The 15,514-nt window shown below is 34.9% G+C and overlaps 1 protein-coding gene across 1 annotated transcript; it reads left to right on the top strand.

Moving 5' to 3' along the window:
• The first annotated feature begins 5,803 nt into the window (after positions 1–5,803).
• LOC131653137 (large ribosomal subunit protein uL6c) lies at positions 5,804–8,860 on the top strand. Its single transcript, XM_058923214.1, has 3 exons — positions 5,804–5,950; positions 6,583–6,891; positions 8,394–8,860. Exons 1-3 carry the CDS (start codon positions 5,916–5,918, stop codon positions 8,728–8,730), a joined length of 681 nt encoding a protein of 226 aa, XP_058779197.1. The 5' UTR covers positions 5,804–5,915; the 3' UTR covers positions 8,731–8,860.
• The last annotated feature ends 6,654 nt before the right edge of the window (positions 8,861–15,514 follow it).

The following is a 15,514-nucleotide window of genomic DNA, read 5'->3' as shown; positions in this document are numbered from 1 at the left end:
CATTGTTAGGTTTCAAAGCTCAAATTTAGGGCTTTGAGATTTAACCAAAATTGGAGGAAATCGAAGCCACCGCAGTGTTCAGGGGATCCAAAGGAGTCGTTCCATAGCTTCGGAATTGATTTAAATGGCGTATGATGTTAAACGTTTGAAAAGCGTGGCCAAAAGGGTCTGAATTTCTGGAAAAAGAACCCACAAAGAAGACAAAGATGGGCGGGGAAAATTGTCTTTTAAATTTTTGTTCAATTGATTTTTATATATTTTTATCTCAGGGCGTATTTTAAACGAAGCAATTAGCTAGATGGGTTGGCAAAAACGCACTAGGTGAGTTAGGGGGTGCAGGTTCGATCCTCGCTCCCACCTATATTTTTTGGATTAATTTGTTTCCAGATTTCGTGTGTGTTCCTGCAGAGGGATCTACCATAGGCCTTCGTATCAAAACCCTTGGATCACATCAAGAGCTAATCCAACGCACCAGAGCTGAAGACGCATGCCATGGACCTTTATCCTTGCCACACAGGATTACTATCCAGGTTTTTGTATATAATTTTTTATTTACTTTATTATTTGAATATTTAGATTAAATATTAGTCAATTAGGTTTAATTTAATTAATTTATTTTAATTAGGGTTAAGATAAAAAATCAGGATTAGGCTAATGATTAGGGCTAAGATTTTTCCCGATTATTCGATTATTTCGAGTAATTTATTTAATTAGTTTTAATTATTAAAAATCACAAAAAAGCCCTAGAAAAATTATCAATGCATTAGGGTTTGCCCAATCCCATTGGCCATTTGGCCAAAGTGTTAGGATTTTTATTTATTATTCGTTCCGGCTAAATCTATTGGTCGCAATGGTTAATAATCAATTAATCCATTAATTAAATTCAAAATACAATTATTTTGCTAAATGGTTTCAGCCAAATCTATTGGTTGCGATGATTAGCATACTCAATTCATTATCATGTAATAATCAAACCTATTGATTATGAGGGATAACGATGAATCATCAATAATTAAAACACATCTTATTTGCTATTCGTGATAATTGAATCTATCGATTAGAATGGTTAGCAATCCTTTCTTCAATCCGTTAACTATGGTGATCAAACCTATTGATCATCGCAACAACGGTAACATATCAAATCAGGGTTGTACGCCCAAATCTTAAAACACTCCTTCAAACTACGGATTTTCATCTCTTCAATACTGCGATTTTCAAAACAACTACGATAAGGTAATTCAAAATACCTTGCGAACTTCGCATTTCAAAAACCACAATAGGTAACTCAAAATACCTTCAAACACCTTCATATCAAATTCTAAGGCGTACAACCCTGTGCCCCGAACTACGTTGACTCTGATTCTCCCTAAGGAGATACGTAGGCACTTGACAACAAGGCGAGTCCCCCTTCCCTAAAATTCTCATTAGTTTCGAATCTTGTCGTTCACCCTTTTTACTTCTTTAGCTATTAACCTGAATATTTTAGCCACAAACCTTTACTTTAAGATACAAACCTTAGGAAAGGGTTAAGGGTGCCTAACACCTTCCCTCGACCTGATTATAATAATCTTACCCCGATCTCTTAACTGCGTAGGGTTTCCTATTCGCCCTGGTAGAATAGGTGGCAACTCTAAAAGTCTTTATTTTTAGGGCAGGTTGCTACAATTCGCTCTGATTCTACTAATGGTATGTCAGGGAGGAAGGATAAATTGATTATGGGTTGTGAGAGAGGATAAAATTACAAAAGAAGGAATGCATCTGAAAGCACTATTTCCTCATAAGGCATTTATAGTATGAAAGTTAAATATCTAATTAGGCTGAGATGTGTTCCAAGTGGTATCGATTGGAAGCTGATGGTTAGGTACGAAATGAACAATCATAAACTATTTGAGGATTTGGAAGGCCATGAAATATTGGGCCGTCTAAAATATCATAAAAGAAAATTTGAGAATGACATGATGAAGTACAATATGGCTCCAAGGTACATAGTTGCTGCTTTGAAAGACAAAGATCCAGAAAACCTCACGAGTGTTACTTAGGTGTATAAAGCTATAACTACATACAAAACATGCAAGAGAGGTCCATTGAAAAAAACGTAGATGTTGTTGAACATTATTCATAAAGAGAAATACATGTGTTGGACTAGAAATAAGGACAAGTTAGATGTTATAACTGATATCTTTTGAACACATCCTGATTCTATGAAGTTGTTGAATATGTTTCATTTAGCATTGATTTTTGATTCCACATACAAGACAAATAGGTAAGAATTTTTTACTGCGCATACTGATATATGTTGTAGATGTTGAGTTGAGTTTGATTATGTGCATTTTTATCATGCAGGTACCGGATACCACTACTTGAGATTGTTAGTGTTATGTCAACAAAGTTTATGTTTTTCAGTTGTCTTTTCCTATTTGGAACATGAAAGGGAGGAGAATTTCTCATGGGCACTAGAGAAGCTCAAAAAGTTATTTTTTTCAGAGAAATTGCTACTGAAGGTTGTGGTGGCGGACCGAGAACTTGCATTGATGAATGTCATGGAACTTGTGTTCCCAAATTCAACACATATGTTGTGTCCGTTCCATATTTCAAAAAACGTGAGCAAGAAATGTAAAGAGTATGTCAAATCAGAAAGACAAAAACATGTCATAGATTTATGAAACAACATCATGTATTCAAATACAGAAGCTGAGTTTGTCGAACACGTCAAGCACTTTGAGATTGTTTGTGTTGGCATTCCTTTTGTTGTTAAATATGTGAACGAAACATGGTTGGCACCTTATAAAGAAAGGTTTGTTGCTGCTTGGACTAACATATCCACTCATTTAGGGAACACGACATCTAACAGGTACACAAAACATGATTGTTTGATGTTATTACATAACTAATCATAAGTTAACATTTTTTTCTATTTATGGTTTTTAGGGTGGAGTCTGCTCATTGGAGACTAAAAAACATGTTGACTACAAGTCGAAGAGATTTATGCCGAAGTTAGGATGTTGTGAACACCATGTTGAAGTTGCAATTTGGTTCAATCAAAATACCATTTCAAAAAAGTATTGTCAACATTGAGCATCGGTAATACTCCTCTCTATTCCATGTTGCATGGTTTTATCTCAAGACAATGTAAACAGTTCATTGGAAAGGAACAAGAAAGGGTGAAATTTGTTGGTTTTAGCCAAGAAAGATGTGGTTACTTCATTAGAACAACACATGGGTTACCGTGTGCGTGTCAGCTTGCCAATTTCCAAATAGTAGGCAATCATGTTCCTTTAGACTCGATACATAAATTTTGGATGAAATTGCACATTGTAGAGCATGGGGTCAGTCATGATAAGAGTGGTGCAAAGTGGGATTTAGAAGAAGAGTGTGAAGAGTTGAAGACATATTTCATTTCATTGGATATTGTCGGCCAGAGGATGTTGAAAAAAATGTGTGGGAACTAATACATCAATTCACAACTTCTATGTGTCCACTGTAGGTGAAGTACAAGCCAGAGAGGAGTGTTCAGAAGAATAGAAAGAGTCAAGAGATTGGCGTGCATCGTGATCCTAGCCAGTGGGAGTATGCCTAGGGCTCGCAAGGGAGTCAGACTACAAAAAGATCATACATAAAACCAACAACAAGTGAACCATCAAGTATGCTGATTGGTAGCCAACCGTCCACAAAATCTTCAAGACATCTTTACTTGTCACAGTTTTTGTTTTCTTACATCCATACATTAGTGACATTATTGATGTTGGTGACGATGAAAATTGTGGTTTTTGTGCTATTGCAGCTTTACTTGGATGGGGAGAAAAGTCATGGCCTTTGATACGAATGCAGTTAGATGCTCAAGTTCATCAACACACCCAATTTTTTTCCAAGTTGTTATATGACACAGTCTCTACAGTTAGAACTGTGTTATGAGTATACCACTTAGGTATGCAGGGTATGGATAAATGGATAATGGTTCCTGATATGAGTTAGCTTATTGCTTCTAGATACAATTTCATATTTGTCTTGCTTTCCATGAGACTTAACATCGCATTTTCCCTCTTCCCTTAACTTTATCTATGTATATGAGCACACTTAAAATCATTGATGTTGGTTTTGTCAACAACAATCACTTGGTTTAGGTAAAGTTGAAACCTGATTGCCCATTGTCTTCCGCCACTGACCGTTGGAGACAAAATTGTACTAATGATGCAAAAGCATAAGAATCAGCATATGCGGGTCGATTTAGTCACTGGGAAGACAAAGTTAGGAAGTCATCCTAGTTTGTTTTATATTATTGTATGTATGACAGTTATTATATGTAAATATTAAATTGAGTAGCATTTTTATCGATTCAGTTATTCGAGAAAAATCAAGGAAAAGTTGGGGGAAATTTACTGATACTATAACTGTAATTTTTGGTAAATACTAAAAATTTCAAAATTTCCAGTATATTAGCACGGAAGATTGAAAATTTCGGTAGCAAACAACCTGTTATGTAAAACAGAGTATTTTTTTAAAAATTTCTGGTAATTTTTTAAAATCTCTGGTAAGCGTATGTGATTTTCAATTTTTTTTTTTTGGTATTTTAGTAACGGTATTAACGTCAAAACACCATAAATGGGAGGGGTGCCAAGTACAACTCAAGGGGCGGCAAGATAAATGCTCTCATACGAATTAGTCCTAATGAATAATAGGTTTTTTAAAGCTGGACTAAAATAGCCCTGAAAATATGAGGATTTAACCAGCCACCCCAAATTTTAAACCTGACACCCCTAATATTTTCATAATGTCAAAAATGCCCCTGATAAAAAAAAGAACAAAATGGCGAACGGAATTTATGGTAGTTCATTCAAAATTTTACCAGAAATTTTGAAATCTCCGATAAAAACGCACACATTTCAAAATTGCTGGTAAAATTTTTATGAGTTTTTATTGAAAATTTCAAGTATAGTTTTGAAATTTCCAATAAAACTTATGGAAATTTTGAAATTTTCTCTATAGTTTTGAAGTTTTCGGTAAAAACTCATGAAAATTTCAAAATTCCGAGTTTTTTTCAAGTATTTTGGTATAGTTTTGAAATTTCTGATAAAAACTCATAGTTTTTGAAATTTAATAACTTTATGCAAGATTATAATGGTAAGAGTATGTAAAATGGGGGGGTGTCATGTATAAGTTAGGGAGTGACAAGTTAATTCTTTAAAAAATATAGACTCTAACTTTTAAAGGTTATACCCTATGATTTTTCGGACTTTGCGAATTGACGAGAATTTAACTTGTCGCCCCCAAAATTATACTTGGCACCCCCCCCTCAAAAGTTATGCTCTTACCATTATACCCTTACTTAAATCACTAGTTTTCAAAAATTATACGTTTTTACCAGAAATTTCGAAAAAAATTTCCGTGAGTTTTTACCGGAAATTTTAAAAAAATTACCGGTATTTTTTTGCAAAAAAAAAAAGTGATACCATAAAATTGAAATTTCCGGTATGTACTGGAAATTTCAAATTAACTAAAATTTTCGGTATGATGTATCGGAAATTTCCTTATAACTAAAATTTCTGATATTTTTTGCAAAAAAAATAAACTGTGATATCATAAATTTGAAATTTCTGATATGTACCGGAAATTTGAGATTTCTGGTATACCGGCAATTTCAAATTTCCGGTATATTCAAAATTCTTTGTATCTCAACATTTTTCAACAGGAGTAAAATTGAATTAAAAAAAGAGGTGGCAAGTTAATTCCACAGATCTAGTAAAATTAAATAAAATTGAAAGTGATTTTTTTTCTAAAAATAAAAAGTAAAAATGGAACCAAAGTGATTACTACCGTTTACCAATGATATAGATAACATGTGCTCTATACATCAATCTATCTTCTTCATTGGATAAGGATTTTTCAAACACTCTCAAAAGCCTTTGTGCTTTGTAACAATGGCTTCTTCCATTACCTCTTCTTTTCATATCAGGTTTTAACACCCTAACTTTTCCCTACTTCTCTTCTTTCTTTCACCTGTGTAAATTCTCATTCTCCATTCTCTTTATTTTCAACCATGCTAATCTTGCAAACCACTTTCATTTCAGTTTTTTTTCTCTTGTTTGTTCAATAATGGTTATGTGACTTTATAAGATTGCCCATTATGGGGTTTTGTTCTCCTTTTATTTACAACACTTCAAGTCTCAAACTTTGAGAAACCCCACCAGTTTGAACTCCCCAATTTATCAATTTCTAACCTCAATTGGGTCGAAATGTTATAACTATAATATGCTGGCTGAAGCAATTTGGGGGTCTTTTTTGAATTTGCTTGTCATGAATTATGATAACATGCTTGTGGTTGTGGCCGTGGATGAGAGTCTTACAAATGTTTGATTGAAATTTAATGAAACGGATGTTGCACTCTTCATGTTTGATGAAATGCTTGTTAGAGCCATAGTTTCTGAATTTCAGGAATAATGACTCTAACTTTTGTTTTCCACATTGCTAGTTAGGTGTGTGCATATGGCTGATATAGTTCCTTAGTTGATTAAAAACTCGTTAGTTTTAAAGTACTATTTATAAATTCGAGGAATCACTCACTAGTCATTTGCTTTCCTATTTCAGCAATTTTAAGTCTGCTTTTGTTGGCGATAGAAGTAGGCTAAGAGTTTCAAGTGCTCCTGCTACTCATGTTGGTCTCTCTAGAAAGATCATAGAATGTAAGGAATCAAGAATTGGGAAACAACCCATTCCTGTTCCATCCAATGTTACTATCAAATTGGAAGGGCAGGATATACAAGTGAAAGGTCCTTTAGGAGAGCTTTCGTTAACTTATCCTCGAGAAGTCAAGGTTGAGAGGCAAGAGGAAGGGATTTTAAAGGTCAGTAAAGCCTTCGAAACCAGAAGGGCGAACCAAATGCATGGGCTTTTCAGGTACTTAATTTTACTGACTTTTTTTTTAAAATTGGGATTTAAAAAGTATTTTTTGTCTCAATATTTTGTTTGGCATAGTGGTAATTGTAAATTTATAACCCTGATTTTTTGTTGGCATTACTTTCTCGAGTCACGAATCTAAATTATTCAAAATATATGTTGTGGTTGTTGTTTGAACAACAGTTATACTTAAGAGATGAAGAATGTATGAGCTTGTTAAGTTGTTTTTAATCATGATAATTCATGGTTTTAATTTTAACTTTTATGATAATTGTTATTAAAGGAAGTTGAATTGTTGATTCTTTCCCTTGAAAGTTATTTGTTTTTGTGAAACTTTATCATTAGAATTTTGTATTTGATAAGGATTATAAATACCATATTAGGTACCTAAGTTTTTCAGATGTGATACTGTCTGAAACAAAATGATGTGTTTGGAATGCCCAGTAATTGGCATTTGTGATTGCAGAGAATTCTTGGTTAATCGGTTCCTTGTGGTACATGTTATTTTTCTATTTGCTACAAACAACCTCTAGTTATTTGGATGTTTTCCCGCACCCACTCTTCAAAATTGAAGGCGAGGCTGGTGCCTTCTATAGGAGTTAGGACCAGATACCGGCACAACACTGAACACATGTATTTGAATTCAACTACTTCAATTTTCTTCAATTATTATCAGAGTCTACGAGTCATTTTCAGTGAACTGTTTGGTGTACGTTTTTTTTTTTTTTGTATTAGTGCATCATAAGAAGTAACTAATCATACTGGTAGACTCCACTCAATTTGATAGGAACCAGATTCAATAGAAAGAGAAAACAGTATTAAAGATTAGGAAAACATGAACTATTACAGAAGATGATCGATAGCTCTCTCTCTTTTCTAAACCTACCTAATAATTTTCCCTTTGCTATCCCTTTCCCTGTATAGCTACATTCTCGCCGAAATAAATTGGCCACATCAGCAATTGTAACTAATTCTCTGTTTAGTTCATTGTTGGGCTTAGAACCAACCCAGTCTCTGTACAGAAATTTTGTTGAGGTTCCATTGTGATGGTCCCCCAAGTGTTTTGCCCCCTTTTCTTCGCGTGTTTAATGTGAAGAATAAAATTCTTGTTCTTTGCAGCTTTTAAGGTGGATTGATCGACATTGATCTCACTCCCAATGCACTTACCGTTTACAATCATGTTAGTTTCAGAGGTTGTTTGTTTTTTTTATTATTGAGGTAGCATCCTTATCCTGAAGAACTCTAGACTTGTGCCTGCATTAGTCTCTAAACCATTCAAATACATGCAGTCCATTTTGATGATGCTTTTCATTTACTTTTTTAATCTCGTTTTACATTTTGATTCAGATTAAGAAAATAGTAATTTATTTAATGAGTGCATTGCGTATAGATGTTTCTAAAATAATATTACTTAATGCAAATATCAATTCTAGTTTATGTCTTGTATTTGTCTATGTTTTTCATATCTGACTTTTACCTGTTATGCAAATAAATGTTATTAGGACACTTACAGACAACCTGGTGGTTGGAGTATCTAAAGGTTTCGAAAAAAAACTTCAACTTATCGGTGTCGGTTATCGTGCTATGGTAGAAGGAAATGAAGTAGTGTTGAATCTTGGATTTTCTCATCCTGTAAGGATGCCAATCCCTGATGGTCTAAAAGTGAAGGTGGACGAAAACACCAGAATCACAGTTAGTGGATATAACAAGTCTGATATTGGTCAGTTTGCGGCTTCGATTAGAAAATGGAGACCCCCGGAACCGTACAAAGGTAAGGGTATCAAATATGAAGATGAAGTTGTAAGGAGAAAGGAAGGAAAGGCAGGGAAGAAGAAGTGATGTAGGGTCTTAATTTTCCCTTTTAAATTTATCTCTTGTTGTTTTTCATTGTTTGTTAGTAATGGAATATTACATGTACTGAGCAAAAGAAATTTTTATTTATTCTATATGCTAGCATAATTTGTGTTTATGATGTTCAAAGCATGTTAAAAGCTACCAGTATAGTATGCAAATCTTAGCTCAACAGATTTAAGTCGATATTTATAGGCTAGACAACATCACTAGACTTCGAACTATGATACGCATGCTTGTTTATGAGTTTTTAATAATTGTTACCATTTCGTCTATGAACAAAATTTATCATTTTAGTGTAAACATAATGTCTCAGATCTAAATGGTGCATAATTTGCAACCTTGTAAATGAAAACCACTATTGAAGCAAAAATTGCGGGAGTATCAAATATGGTGACTAAAAAACAATTTGAGGTTATAACTATCTTAGATCACTCAAAATTTGCAAAGGAAATGATGATGATTCTTCTTTGAAGTGAACTTTAGAGTTTCTTTGTCTTACATGTGACTTTCCTACACCTATATTATAATTTAGTGGCCTAGGATTACATAAGAATCGATTGTTTGTCATAATCTAGGTTGCCCCGCAAGCTTTAAATGAGGCATTACCTAACTCAATCACAACTGTTTGACTGAGATTTTTTTTTCATTTGTGTTTTGGATTGGGCCCTTGGCTGGCCCATCGTTGGTCAAGATCCAATCCAATGTCATAAGATCCAACATGGTGGCCTAAATTTGACATAGCCGTTAGGGGCCTTCTCCCCCACGTGCCCTCCTAAAGCACGTGGCCAACTGTCTTTTGTAAGAACCGCTCCTCAACCTTCGAAGATCTCGGGGCAGTTAACACAGGACGAAGATCACGCGCTGATCTTGCCCTACTCACGTAGGATCCTCGCAGTCTTGTGTTTTGGGCCTGAGAATCCAGCCCAAAACAAAATATTTTGGCTCAGCGTTGGGAAAACTATAAATACTCTCTTTCATAAAAGGGTCGGGTATTCTATTCAATTATCATTCTCTACTTAGTACTTGCTCTCTTCACTCTGAACCTCACTTTGACATTAGAGTGTCTTATAGGCACACCCCCTCGCATTTTTCGCATCCACCACGGAAGTCCAAGTGTTGCAAGCCACTGACGATCACTCTGATCTCGGTAAGATCAATTTGTGATGGCTTAGAGAGTTCAGCACAATAGATTGAACATCTTTGATAAAAACATCCTTGACATATTGATTCTCTCTCTCCCCCTCTCTCTATATATATATACACTTTAAGGGGAATATAGAGATGTGCAACTTAAATTTCTTCGATCTCTCTTATTGTCTCTTGCTCTCCTATATCCTCCATTGCTATTTGTTTACTAATATTTTTAGTAAATTAAATCACAAATTTTATTTTATTTAATGGATTAAACTCGAAAAAAATCCTAAAAACGGTTTGGTCAAAATAGGATAACCAAAACTGTGTGTACTTGAAACTTTGATGTTTGAATATTAAAAGTTTAGATAGAAATTGTGATTGAAACAATGCAGAATTATTTTGGAAGAAAAAAAGCAAATGAAAAGCATAATAAATAACATTAAATGAAAATTGCAAACTTTTTTTTACATAAACCAAACTAAACTTATATACTATCACAACGTTAGGTGTCGATGATTGTTACCTTTGTAGGAATCAACACGTATCCCCTTACACGGGCTCTAGTCTTTTAGTGGCTTCCATGTGTTTTCAATGTTTTAACTACTGCAAACCACTACTCACGTTGATAACAGCCTTCGAATCTCCTAACTACCTCTGTCAAGAATCACCAGTCGAACCCCATAGTGTTTTCGAAATGTCCCTAGTTGATATGACCACTAGATTCAAAAATACACTAAGTCCCCAAAATATGATGGATGCTTCAAATTTGACATTTTACACTACATCTCCACGTCAAGATTCAGACATGTTTTCTAGAGAGAGTGATCCTATTCTTGTGGATTTGTTCCTGAGATTCCTCAAAACCAGACTTACATCTGATAGGGAAGTCGAATTCACCTCTTCAGTTAAAGTAATCAACATGTCGAGACTATAACTACGTTATCTTATACTTAGCAAATCGCATACCTTCATATCACTCTTTCATGTCGAAATACAAATTAAAATTTACAGGCTAACAAACACCCCCCCCAAAAAAATGTCACTTTTGATCATATACATTAGAGGGAAGAAAGGTGGCATTTTTTAGTAATTGCTCGATACTGTTTAAGATGGTCTGCGTACCTCTTCATCATCAAGAACCTTTTTACCAAATCGTCACGTCAGTGAACGTACGTGTACTTAACCATCATGATTCCAATTTCCTAGGACATTGTGGGTCACCAGATTAACTTTGATTAAAAGAAATCATTTAACTTAATTTTTTTCCAAAAAATTAAATGCCAATTGTCAACATTGAATACCACTTGTCCAAATTTTAGAGGGAAATTAAAAAGATTTCTCCCCGAAGCTATATATATGCACCTTCCTCACTTCCTTTTTCTTCTTTGCAACTTCTCTTCTTCAGAACCCTAGAAATCCACTTCTTCTTAATCTTCATCTTCAAATTTCAACCTTTTCCAAATTTCAAAACAATGACTTCTACTTCCATTTTCCATCCCATTTGCTGCTAATGTCATCGCACTTACAACGCCGGATGATCGCACCTACGTACCTGAACCACCTTTGGAGAAGTAAAAAGCCCTCATCAAGGTTTCCCAGGTATCGATCCCCTTCTCAATTCTAAGTAGAACTCATATGTTCTTGGGTCCATTTCCTATATCATTTGAAATATCTGCTAAACTAAAGAAAATTGTCCCCTGTTATCGTCGTTACGAGCCTCATGCATTCATAGACAAAGCTTATGAGTTTACCCCTAACGCATTTTATTAAATGGTTTGATAAAGTAGAGAAAAAGAAATAGCTAGTTTAGAAAACCTAGGATATATATGACCAAATTCAATTGTCTAGAATCGGTCCTAAATATAATGCCAACATGCTTATTTCGACTCCTTTACTTTTGGGAAGGTTCAACTTACACTTTTCAAATCCATTGTGGGATGATAAATCCAACTCTTTTTGACGAAGTCGCTTACTATCAACGGTCTGAAGGGAAATTGCGATACCAGGCGTGGCAGAAAACAAAATTTTCCCTTTAGTGATCCTTAAGAATGAGCATGATCAGTGATAGAAATAGATACCTCTTGTGGCGATTAAAACCTTTGACGCAAAATTGATGGAGTGATCACGAGCGTTGAATGAAGAACAACGCCTGTACTCAGTCCACATGAGTATAGTTCCTTCAGTCTCAATGCTAGCTGCTACTAATGAAGGCTTTGAGAGAGAGAGAGAGAGAGAGAGAGAGAATACAACGGAAGTTTCTGATCATGAGCATATTGCTTTCCTAACTCTCTGGTTATATCGTTATGTCTTCTATTCAATCTCTCTGCAGGTAGCCAAGAAGTTCATAGCCTTGGCAGCCCAAATCCATCAGGGCGTAACATTTGTCTTAGTAAGTTGACTATAGGCTTCCTCTATGAGTCTTTAGGGCTTTCAGCTTCTAACCTAAAATCCATTATCGACCTACATTATAATTTTATGATATTTGGCCCTATATGGCTTCAGCAACCGTGGCTTAAGTCCACCCTTTAACCTTAGCTAAAGGCTACCATCCCTTCTGACTTAACTAAATAGGTCGAAGGCAGATAGGTAGAGGGGACTAGGCTCGCTATGCTTACCCCAAAAGATGTTGGTCATACAAACAAAGAAGCCTTCTAGAAACAGTTATTTATGTATTCTAATTGTGTTACCTTTTCCTCTTCCATGGCTCCATTCCTCAACCGAAGTCATGGACCAGACTCGTTTAAAAGAGAATTTCCACCTTTTTCTCCTGAACATCAACCTAAGTCTCTCGATATTTGGAGTGATTTTCTCAAGCCTACCATTTAGTCAACCAGGATTACGTTGGAAGAGGTAGACTGGGACTTGTTAGCAACCAACCCAACTTGGTGGCTAGACAATTTGGATTTGGTGGCCAATTTTTAGCAAAGTCCTTTTTCCAGACTAATGACAAAATTTTTTTTGGCAACTAATTGATGAAGAATATCAACCATGTTTAGACTTTCATGACAAAGAGGTCTTTAATTTAACTCCTTCTAAATTTGAAGCTTCTTATACTTGCACTCGACAATTTGAAGAGTGGTGGACATCCTACCATCACGACATTTTTATGAACCATTCAATTATTCTGCAACATCTAACATATGTTTTTTCACCTCTGCAGACTAAATTCAAGAAAAGTCGAGATACGCACATCATGGAAATTCAAACTTTCCAAAATTATTTTGAAACTGTGTATAACCCATGTTAGCTTAGTCAAACAATCTATGGAGAGAATGTATGAACCTTTGTGATCATGTTTAGAATGTGCGATTCTGCTACTTATACTAGTCTAAAAATAATCGTCGACGACAATTATACCTCCAAATGAATGACATGTATCAACATGCAGTTTAACCTTCTGAAATGCTTTCATGTCGTCAGACTTCAAAACTGCATAAATCTCCATTATCACATGTTTATAATTGATCAGAACCATTAATTGCTTCTCCAGACCATCTGATCCAATACTTGTAGATGCACTTTTTTTCTCAAAACTGACTCCTTGACTTAGAAAATATTAAGTTCCTTTTGATAACTGGTGACCTCGTCGACGGAAACCTCTTGTCGAGATAAATTTGTCAAATGTCCTTTTCGAGGTTTTGGACATGTTTAGAGGGAAAACTGATCCTAATCTTGTGGATTTGTTATTGTGATTCTTCCAAACCACACCTATCATGTTAGTCGAGACTTTCCAGTCGACTGGATTGTTTCTTTCGAAGCTTGTTAATCAATGCTTCCAACAATCAGCATTTCACAGTGAGTCGTCCTTCATTAGTTTCTATTTAGCTCGAATTACCAAGCTAACACTAGGTCTCATGTCTCTGATTGATATCGAGAAACATGATTGACAATGGACTCATTAGTGTCCATTCCCTTGCAAACTTTGTAAACTTATGGATCTTCCAACCTCTTGGAAGTTCGGTTTGCATAACATACTCAAACAAGACAGAAACAAAATTAGGCCTATGAAAGCCAACACTAAAGCCAGATTGGGATATAATTTGTTTGACCATATTGGTTATATAATTTTGCCCCCTAAATTATTTTCTCGGACATTTCTAACCACTTGGTATGCATCCCGATTTGCGTTAACTAATACCACATATGGGCCATTTCGATCTAAGTCATCTTCAAAAGCCCTAGGTATGGGTTATTTGACCTGTTGAGGCACAACTTGGATTTGACCTTGGTTATTAGGAATCTTTTTATTGTCTAGCACTTCTATATTTTGAACAGGCCTAACATTTTGGATTTGAGGGATTGGTAGAATAGACACTTGAGGAGCACCAAATAAATCATCAATCCGACCCATTTGGTGAACCAACTGTTGATAACTATGGTTTGTGTTTTGAATCAAAGAATTAAAGACAATATCAATTTGCTGCATAAGCATATTCACCGTATCTTGGTTACTTTCATCTTTTTGTTGCCTCACATATAAAAGGGAACTAGTATCTAGTGGTGGCATAACTTGAGGGATATATCATAACCATCCTTGTGATTATGCCATTTGACTAGGATTGCTTATAGCAGGTCTTGGCGCTAAGTATGGATTATGAGGTGATGAAATAGATATTGCATTATCTGCTTATGTAGATGCACTGGTTTGTATGTGTCATACCCCAAAATTTGCCCACACTTTTAAAAAATTCAAAACTATTTCAAAAATTGGATTTCATAAAATCTCGGGTTCATTTACATTGACATCCTGAATTTTATAAATATTCGATTTAAAGTCTATTTTAAAATATAGTAGTTTACTCTTAAATTGCTTATATTTTAATAAATAGAAAATGATAGTCGATGCTTCATACACTTTCAATTGGCTTTTTATTTCAAACAAATAACATAGTACAATTGGTAAGGAAGTAAGGCTTACAAGCAGAAGGTCACGAGTTCAATTCCCGCTTGGTGCATTTCCATGGTTTTTAAAACTATTTTTTTATCTTTTTTTGCACTAAGACGCACCTGGACACAAGCACGTCCAGGTTCTTAATCTTGGTCATCAAGAAAGGTCCATGGGCCTTTGGGTTGGATCTTTTCCTTTTTAGGATTATTTTGACCTAATTCTCAGTCTATAAATAGTGGCTCTCCACTCTCTCATTTTCATCAACAACTTTCTAACAATTCTCCTACTTTTTTTTATTCACACAATCACTAACACAATTTTCACATTTTTTCGTTTTTTATAAACTTTTCAAAATCTTTATTTTTCTTTGGCCAATGATGATATCTGAGGCTTACCTTAATGTTTTTGGCCGATTATTGTCTGATGGCATTTGCTTTCAAAATTATTTTTACATTAGGATTCACGCATAATTTTCCCTTTTTTCTAACTTTTGCTTTCACACTATTTTTAGTCTTATTAGCATAAACTAGTTTTAGTCAACGTTGCACATAAAATAACCATTGTTTTTTTTATACACTCATGCATAAAAGATCCCTTCTTGTAGAAACAATACTCACTTTTCGTTCTAATGGCTACCTCTTGGAAAGGACACTATTGATTGCTTTGAATTGAAAAATATTTAGACTGTTAGCTGAAAGAGGGAAAAACTTCAGATACATCACCATCCTTCATGAATATCACTAACCT

Source organism: Vicia villosa, linkage group LG2, assembly GCF_029867415.1.
Source record: "Vicia villosa cultivar HV-30 ecotype Madison, WI linkage group LG2, Vvil1.0, whole genome shotgun sequence".
In the NCBI taxonomy this organism is placed as follows: Eukaryota; Viridiplantae; Streptophyta; class Magnoliopsida; order Fabales; family Fabaceae; genus Vicia; species Vicia villosa.
The sequence above is the reverse complement of the archived record's forward strand: the minus strand, read 5'-3'. Positions and strand labels throughout refer to the sequence as shown.

Coding starts and splice junctions, on each gene's coding strand:
- LOC131653137 (XM_058923214.1), top strand. CDS start 5,916: ATGGCTTCTTCCATTACCTCTTCTTTTCATATCAG. Junction 5,951..6,582: donor ACCTCTTCTTTTCATATCAG/GTTTTAACACCC, acceptor TTCCTATTTCAG/CAATTTTAAGTCTGCTTTTG. Junction 6,892..8,393: donor CAAATGCATGGGCTTTTCAG/GTACTTAATTTT, acceptor AAATGTTATTAG/GACACTTACAGACAACCTGG.